The sequence below is a fragment of the Benincasa hispida genome, chromosome 12 (genome assembly GCF_009727055.1).
Source record: "Benincasa hispida cultivar B227 chromosome 12, ASM972705v1, whole genome shotgun sequence".
In the NCBI taxonomy this organism is placed as follows: Eukaryota; Viridiplantae; Streptophyta; class Magnoliopsida; order Cucurbitales; family Cucurbitaceae; genus Benincasa; species Benincasa hispida.
In genome coordinates this window covers 56,886,584-56,895,714 of record NC_052360.1, presented here as the reverse complement: position 1 = coordinate 56,895,714, position 9,131 = coordinate 56,886,584, and the positions used below count along the sequence as shown (strand labels likewise).

Below are 9,131 nucleotides of genomic sequence, written 5' to 3'. Positions count from 1 at the left end.
TTCTTCAACGGTATGTTACTTCTTCCCTCCAATTTCATGCTTAACTTACTACATATAAATGTATGTTTCTTCTTTTATGTATTGTAATTTTAAAACAAAACCGAAGCAAAGTGATCACTTGCTTCTGCTATGGGATCAATCCCTTAAATATAAAGTATGCCCTAGACGTTTCAGGTTCCAATTTTCAACAAAATTCTAATAGGTGGAGTGGTTTTGAAACGTTTATAAAATGTCATTGGTAATATTGCAACTTTTTAAGGACTAAATACTTTTGAAAAAAGAGAAAAGTCTTGAAATAGTTTTTGTAATTTAGCCTAAATATTATCTCAAAAGTTTTTATTTTTCTTCCTTCCTGGTAGTGCAGGGACTTATACCTTTGAAAGACGAATTGTTGTTGAAATTTCGGAAAGTCTAGTGATTTCGGAAAATTGTCAGAAATAACACATTTAAGCTTTCATTTTTCAAAACTAGCACACTTTTTGAAAACTCATTAAACTAGTTTTTCTCCTCCATCTCGAGTGAGATCAATCACCGAGATTTGTTAAAAAAAAAAAAAAAATCTAATTTATCGATTGTTTTGGATCTTCTCGATATATATTAGTAGATTATATTGAGATTCTATTAATTTTTCCAAATATTATGCAATCTTTCCAAATCTTATACTAAATCTTATATACTTTTAAAATTTCTCCAAATTTGATTATCTTTACCAAATATTATATCAAATACGTATGTAATTTTTCAAACTTTTAGCTCGATTTTTGTTTTCACAATTATATGAATTTCCAAATGAATTTACAAATTATCCAAATGGTTTTTTTTCGAATGGATCACAAATGATGCATTTTGAATTTTAAATTTTGCAAAAAAAAAAAAAAGGTAAAACAGAAAATAAACAAACTCTCGATATTAATCTCGAACAGATTAACACTGAAATTCTATATATTTAGGCTTTCTCAGTGAATTCTCAATTAGATTAACACCGAGTTTTTATATATTTCCCTATATATTTGGGTTTTGTCGGTGGATAATTTTTGGAAATTCATATAATTTTGCAAACTAAAATTGGGCTAAATATTTTAAAAATTACGAAAATATTTGATATAATATTTGGTAAAGATAAATGATTTGGAGAAAATCTATAAGAAGATTATATAATATTTGAAAAAATTAGTAGAATCTCGGTGTAATTTGTCCGAGATGTACTGAGAAGTCCTAAAACAACTAAAAAGTTAGAAAAAGTTAATTTTTTTAAAACTAAATCTGCGATCGATCTCATCCGAGATGAACCGAAAAAAATTAGTTTAACGAGTTTTCAAAAAACGTGCTAATTTTTGAAAAGTGAAAACTTGAATGTGTTATTTTTAATAATTTCTCGATTTGATTCTACCACATTTGAACACTCACTAACAAGCCAATAGGAAGAAAGAAAAAAGGATAAATTTAATACACTAACATATAATCCAAAACAAATAAGGTTTCAATTCAAAGTTTCAAGTCCTTTGCATGGTGGATTGATGGAGGCTTGGATTTCTTCCAATGTTTTTCCTTTGGTTTCTGGGACTATCTTAGCCACAAACACAATAGTCAACAAAGAGAAACCAGAATAAATAAAAAATGTCCCTGCAAAAATGAAAAAAAAAATATTAATATTATTAAATACCAATCCCTCTCTCTCTTTTTTTTTTTTTTTCTGAAGTTAAATAATTTCAAATGTAGGACCTGAAGGACTCCAACTCATAAGGAAGTTGAAGGTGTAAGAAACAGCCCAAGCACCTAACCAATTCACCAAAACCACCAAGCTCCCAGCGGCTCCTTTCACATGAATTGGGAATATCTGTCATAAAAAAAATGTCTTTAGATTGGTGACACTTTTCAAATTCCGAGAATAATGAACCCTGAATCCTAAAATTATATATCTGGGAATCAAGAATAACTATGTTTGGTTGTACATGGGAAAATAATGCCTGTGAATAGTTTACGTGGGAATTAAAGATAACTATGTTTGGTTGTGTAGGAAATGTAATACATGTGTTTGGTGTTGTATGGAAATATTATTAGATCACCCAAGTAAATGTTATTTTTGTTTAAATTGTGTGATTACTTTCAAAATTTTGTGCAATTATAAAGCATATGACTAATAAAAAAACTTGTCTTGATTGATTTTAAATAATTAATTTTTGTAGTTTTATTTTTATTATACAATGAAAGGCAACACTAAGCTGTTGGAAGGAAGGAAAATGGTGGTAGGAAGGGGAAGAAGAAGTGAAAATCCACACATCTCAATGGGTATGTAATTCTTTCACTTGTGTGGCTAAAAGATGCCTGGAATTGCCTTTTCCAAGATAAATAAACAAAGTCTACCAACCAAACATGGGCTTTGTAAGTCTATTCCCATTTCCACTCTCTTTTCCCTTCAACCAAATAGCTCATTATAGATATTTAAAAGATAATTGTAAGTTATTAGAGTATATTTCATAGTGATTTTGATATCAAAATCACTTTCCTTTAAAATGATGTTTGATAAATGTTGAAATTGATTTTGAAAAATCTAAAATCATTTAATTATTGAGAGCTGATTCTTGGCAGGGTGATTGAGGAATCACCCCAAAATTTTGTCTTAATTTTATTCATTTATTGTAAATTCAAATTTGCTCCTGTATTTAAGAATATGTTTTTTTTCCTTTTTTAGTAATTTGGTAATCTAAAAGAAAAATACTTGGTTGCATCCCTACACCCATCTTTATGCGGCCTAAGATGCACCAAATATTAGTCATTCTAAAATCACTTTTGAAACTTGAAACCAAACATAATAATTGAAAACAACTTTCAAGAGTTTGAAACCAAACATCTTTGTATTGAAGTCTCGTTTTCTAATATCATTACTTTAACCATCACTTTAAATATGTACTTACAAAGAGGTCAATTTCATCAATTAAAGACATGTTTGGATTGACTAGAGAAAAACCATTTTTCAAAAAAGTCATTTTAATTTAAACTCTTTTGATAAACAGGGTTTAAAATATACTTTGAAAATGTTTCAAAAGCAATTTTGAGTGGTTGTCAAACACTTCAATTTTTTCTAAAATGACTTATTTTCAAAATTAAACACTTAAAAAGTTAAACCAAACACACCCTAAGTTTGTAAGACCTGTAGTAAGTCGCTAAACCTACGGGGTATTGTGGTGACACTAACCTTTTGTATTACATACTAACTTCTATAAAACCATAAACATGAAAACCAAATATCTCTAAGATAATAATACTTTTACGTGAAAAGTATTTTTCAAACAAGCTCCTCTAATTTGATATAATTGCAAATACAACCCCTACGATTTGATGCCACATCGTAAATAGAGTCGAATTTGCAATTTCATTAAACTCGGGGGATGTAGTTTGCAATTGTATATATGCATTGACATGGATGGAACTACATTAACTATTAGAAGATAGGAGATTGTAAAAGTTACCTCAGACATTATCACCCATGGAACAGCTCCCATTCCTATTGAGAAGGATGCTATGTATGTCTGAATTTGAAGTTGAACAAGTCTCAAGTTAGCCGATGTGAAGTAACATGAAGAAAACTAAACAAACCTTATTTGATAATAATTTAGGTCCCGTTTAGTGAACATTTTATTTTTAGTTTTTGATTTCCAAAAATTAAACTTATTTCTTTTTCATTTCTTATAATGATTTACATCTTTCTTAAGTACAATGGTTGAATTTTAGTCAAATTCTAAAAAACAAAAATAAGTTTTTAAAAGATACTTTTTTTAGTTTTCAAATTTTGATTTAGTTTTTTAAACTATTGGTAAAAAGTAGATAAAAAAGGAAGAAATTTTGAGGTAGAAGTAGTGTTATGGGCTTAATTTTCTAAAATAAAAAATTAAAGACCAAATGGTTACCAAACGGGACCTCAGTTTTTCGTTTTTAATTTTCGAAATTTATATTTATTTTCTCGTAATGTTTTTCTTTGCCTTTCTTGTAGTTTTCATCTTTCCTACGGAAATATTAGAAATCTTAATCAGATTCCAAAAACAAAAACAAGTTTGTGTAGTTTTCAAAACTTGACTTTGATTTTCGTTATATTTATATGGAAGAGATAACAAAACAAAGAAATTCATAAACAAAAGTAGTGTTTATAAAGTTAGTTTTTAAAAACTAAATCGTCCTCAAACAGGTCTATATGATATTTAATGTTTATATCGATAAAAATTTTGTTACCAAGACTCCAGAAATGGCAAGGACCGGAACCCACTCGAGCAACAAGCCATGGCTCTACATAAAAAAAAACGAGTTATAAACAACATCGAGACAGAACCAAACCGAAACGACTAGTTTTCTAATTAAGATGGATTGAGGAACATACCTTGAGAAAGAAGGAAGCTCCTGCTAGAAAGCAACCTAGAAATGTCCCACTAGCAGATACCTTCAAAAGGCACGAGTCATTTCAAAAGGGCATCAAACTTTGCTCTTCTTTCTCCCAAATCAAATAGAACTTTTCATTTCAAAGAGAAGGATGCAAGATATGTTTACCATTATAAGAGGCTTACGTCCCGACCTATCCATTAGCATCGCACCGATTACCGTTATCGGAACCTGTTAACAATTGAACCTGTACTAATGTCCTATTTGACAACCATTTGATTTTTGAAAAATAAACTTATAAACACTACATTCACGTGTAAGTTTCTTTATTTTGTTATTTTACTTTTTATCGACGCTTTTGAAAAACTAAAAGCCACATTTTAAAAATAATAAAAAATATACCTCATTTGGTAACCATTTGGTTTTTGGTTTTTGATTTTTGAAAATTAAACATATTTTTTCTCAATTTCTTATTGCAGTTTGCATCTTTCATAAGTAAAAAGTTAAAATTCTTATCCAAATTCCCAAAATAAAAACAAGTTTTTAAAAGGGTTGTTTTTAAATTTAGAAAAATAAACTAAAATATTTACAAAATATAACAAAATTTTAGAACATCAATGATACATGTTGATAAACACTGACAGACTTCTATTAGTATCTATAAGTGACACTGATAAAAGTTTATCAATATCTATTATTGATAGTTCTAAAATTTTATTATATCTTGTAAATATTTTCAACAGTTTTACTATTTGAAATAATTTTCCTTTTTAAAAACTAATATTTTTTAGTTTTCATAACTTGACTAAATTTTTAAAAACATTGGTAAAAAGTAAATAACAAAATAAGAGCTTTAGAGGCAAAAGGGGTGTGAAAACTCTAGTACGGGGCCATAGTTGCAAAAACTTGGTTTTATATTTTAGAATTTGACTAAGAATTTAAGCGTTTCTTTAAGAAATATAAAAATTATAGTATGGAATTTAAGAGAAAGCAAATATAAATTTCAAAAATAATAAACTAAAAGTAAAATTGTTATCCGACGAGACCTTAATAATCACAGTTGGCAATGAAAACATCTAAAGAATCAGAATAGCAATCAAAGTACCTGAAGACAAGCATAAGAAATAGTTCCAGTTTTTCTTGATGAGGGGCCTGCAATTTCATATCAGAAGAAATAATGAGGAAATAGAGAAGCAAGAGAAATGAAGAACAAGCCAATGTTTCTTCAAATTATACCAGCTAATGCAAAGGTTTCGCTCGCATAGAAACCGATTCCATTGATGCCTCCAAATTGTTGGAATACCATTAGCCCGACACCGATCTAACAATAATCATCCGGATTAATAAGAACTCATTTGATAACGATTTTGTTTTTTGATTTTCTATTTTTAAAATTTATGTTTGCTTTCTCCTGAATTTCATATTACGGTTTTCATATTTCTTGAGGAAACACTTGAGTTCTTATACAAATTCTAAAAACAAAAACTACTTTTTAAAAACAACCTTTTTTTAGTTTTTAAAATTCGACTTGGCTTTTGAAAACATTAATAGAAAGTGAATTACAAAACAAAGGAACTTATTGGTGGAAGCAGTGCTTATATGTTTAACGTGGCCTAAGTTATACTTGGGAAAGAAGAAAGTTTTTTAATGCAAATGAAGAAGCTTACAATAACAGGACGAATATATTTGCTTTGGAACAAATCCAGGAGTCTGGCTTTTGGAAGACTTTGCAGAGCTTCATTGTAGTCCTGTTAGAAAAATGAAGAGTTCAATCATTTTTGAAAAAAACCAGGCGTCCGCCGGAGCCACCAAAAATTAGAAGAATTACTTTGATTTCAGTAGCCTCATCAGAGATATCGGCATCTTTTCCACGAAGTTGCTGCAATGCAACTAGGAAGCCTTTCTCATTACCAACCTTAGCCTGCAAACAAAGTAATCTTATTTTTAAGCACTTAGAAAGTCAATCTAAGTAGGTTCTTCATTTCCGTTTTTCGATTAGGAAAACACAAAGTGAACTTAGTGAAGGGTATGGATTAAAGGAATGCTACGTTACCAGCCATCGAGGAGACTCCGGAACGAACCACAGACCGACAATCAGAAAAACACATGGAATGATTCCTGTAGATAAATGTCAATCATTCAATAATAGCATATTAGCATTACCAGTTAAAGCAAGAATGTTTTCAAAAGAAAGAGAACTTACCAGTTAAAGCAAGAGTTCTCCATGTTATCACCGTTCCTAATAGGAAGGAAATGGATGCCCCTGTAACAATCATAAGCTGCACCACAAATAAGGATGGAAATGAGAGATACTTCGATGGAAATGATCGAAGTGAAAAATTTAGGGGCTATTTAGGGCCTTGAGTCGCTGATTGTAGCGTGTTGGTTATTATAGTCTGTGTTTGGAGTGTAGACTATTTTAATGTGGGTTATAATAGTATGTGTTCGGGATGCAAACTATTTTAGTCTGAATTACAAATGAGGAGAGAAGATGATTACAAAATAATAAACACTATAGACAATGAAGGGAGTCTATGTTTTTCATCCTCCTCACCTGATTGAGTGTTGTGAGGCCTCCTCGTAGATTCTTCGGTGCGATTTCCGCTATGAATACAGGAACCTGTTGTTGAACAAGTTTGGACGATTTTAACACATGAAAGAATTCATACAAGAACAAAGTAGAAAAGCTATTCAAGCATTGGTAAAATGCAAAGGCTTAGAAGAATTAGAATGCTTAGTGGTTAAACTTTTACCACATAGGAGAAAACTCCAATTCCATAGCCAGTGAGCACTCTTCCAAAGTCTAGGGATAAAGCTCCCTTTGGTAGAATCATAGACAAAACCAAACAAGCAATGTTAGTAAGAGGATATTGCTTATTCTTAATCAAGGATCATGTGTTCCATAAATGTATAGAGTTCATACCGTCGACAAATAAACTGCTAGCCAACCCGTAATGCAGAAAGTAGCCGAAATTCTCATAGCCTATACACGTCTCCAAGCTTATCAGTACAAAGTATTTTTAAGCACTTAGAAATCCAGTCAATCCAAACTGACTCTAATTTACCCCTTTTCGGCCGATGAAATCTGCAATCAGACCGCTTGTTACAGCACCAACCATTGCTCCAATTGTTAATATTGATCCAAACATGGAGTACTGTCATTAAAACTCAAAAAGTTAGAAACCACTTGCAAAAACTGAGAGATTTTGTGAAAAGAGAGAAATGAACCTGAGGCAGAGAGAGATGAAGTTCTTCCCTGATCACAGATTGAGTTGGTGCTGAATAGCCCACCTGTTAAAAGTACAACACAAGCTGAACAAACCCTTTTTTCATTTTTGTTTCTTTTTTTTCATAATTCCTTATCTGGTTCAAAACAAAAGGAAGATTCATTCATTAACTCAGGAACTCCCTAAGAATACTGAAAAACCGAAAAATCGAATACCGGGTTTTTAATTCACCGCTATAGTCTAAAAATTTAACTAAAGGCATGTTTGAGAGTGACTTTGAATTCTTACTATTAAATACGATTTTTCATAACATCAAACTTTCGTATAGGTTAAAAGAATGTTATAAATTGATTTTGAAAATAACAAAAGTGGTAATCTTAGGTCTTCTTTGGTAACCATTCAAGTCTTAGTTTTTAGTTTTTTAAAATTAAATCGGTAAACAATCCTTCTACCTCTAAATTTCTTATTTTATTATCTATTTTTTTATCAATGTTTACAAAAATCAAGTCAACTTTTGAAAACTAAAAAAATGTAGTTTAAAAAAAAAAAAAATTATTTCTAGAATTTGGCTAAGAATTCAACTCTTTAAAGAGAGATGCAAACCATGATAGTAAATTTTATTGGAAATAAACTTAATTTTCAAAAACCAAAAACAAAAAGTTAGATCTTAACCATTTCAAAATCACTCTCAAACATACCTTAACTAACACTAATAACGATAACATATCATGCAAATGAAACTTACACACGATCCGAATTCAAAGGAACCACAAACAGCAACCAATGTGCAGAGCAAGACCATCCATAAAGGGGACTCTTTTTTCATAGCATTTTCACATTCTGGAGAACTGATAAGAAGAGACTCTTCCAAGGCTTGTAAGCCATTGTTTTCACAATTTTCACTATCTTTGTGCTGCCCAATGGCCATGGAAATCTCTCTCAACAGAACTAAGAAGAAGAACAAAGGACAATTAGCAGAGGATAATCAAGAGAAGTAGATAGAAAATTGTACCTCAAATAGAAAGTAATGAAAATGGAAGTAGATATTTATAAGGTTTGTCCACTTGTGAAGAAAATTAGAAATTTCCAATGAGAACAGATCTGGATTTGCATATGAGCAAAGCTGTCGCTGATGTGGAGATTGCTACAGCTAGCTGAGCTGCTGTTTTGTTCTTGTAATAAGAAAGACATCCTTTGCAGAAAAACATGTAATGATTGACTGTCTTTTTCTAGTTATCTTCTCAAGAGCTATCAGTCTATGACACGGATTTTTTAAGATATTAATAAGTAATGTATAGAAAATTAATTTATTGATTTTAAAATTGTAAATATCTATGTAGGTTTGTTCATTTAGATGGTCCAAACTTTTTTACAAATAATTTAAACTTTTATGATGTACTTTCAACTTTGATCCATTTTAGTTTTTGTACTTTTAAAATGTTTATTTTGACTGTTGAAGTTTTAATTTCGGTTCTTTTTAATCTCATTCTTTAATAATATTCGTTTTGGATTTGTATTTTTAAAAAGTGATTA

The 9,131-nt window shown here is 30.3% G+C and overlaps 1 protein-coding gene across 2 annotated transcripts; it reads right to left on the bottom strand.

Moving 5' to 3' along the window:
- Positions 1–1,420: 1,420 nt before the first annotated feature.
- LOC120092755 (sugar transporter ERD6-like 16) lies at positions 1,421–8,526 on the bottom strand. 2 transcript variants are annotated; one of them, XM_039050941.1, is made up of 18 exons: positions 8,344–8,526; positions 7,600–7,662; positions 7,437–7,526; positions 7,295–7,354; positions 7,125–7,190; positions 6,926–6,991; positions 6,575–6,650; positions 6,425–6,489; positions 6,200–6,292; positions 6,039–6,119; positions 5,608–5,692; positions 5,477–5,523; positions 4,540–4,602; positions 4,373–4,432; positions 4,228–4,281; positions 3,471–3,530; positions 1,723–1,837; positions 1,421–1,623 (listed from the first exon to the last, which is right to left on the bottom strand). In XM_039050941.1, the coding sequence occupies exons 1-18, from the start codon at positions 8,524–8,526 to the stop codon at positions 1,481–1,483; spliced, it is 1,470 nt and encodes a 489-aa protein (XP_038906869.1). In that variant the 3' UTR covers positions 1,421–1,480. The 2 variants fall into 2 exon arrangements, with proteins under 2 accessions (XP_038906869.1, XP_038906870.1); XM_039050942.1 differs by having other exon boundaries at positions 7,600–7,734; positions 8,344–8,443.
- Positions 8,527–9,131: the final 605 nt, after the last annotated feature.

Excerpts from the sequence above, each read along its gene's own strand:
- LOC120092755 (XM_039050941.1), bottom strand. The coding sequence starts at position 8,526 with ATGGCCATTGGGCAGCACAAAGATAGTGAAAATTGTGAAAACAATGGC. Across the intron at positions 7,355-7,436 it reads ATTTCATCGGCCGAAAAGGG|GCTATGAGAATTTCGGCTAC; the intron begins GTAAATTAGAGT and ends AGACGTGTATAG. Across the intron at positions 6,992-7,124 it reads TTGGAGTTTTCTCCTATGTG|GTTCCTGTATTCATAGCGGA; the intron begins GTAAAAGTTTAA and ends GTTCAACAACAG.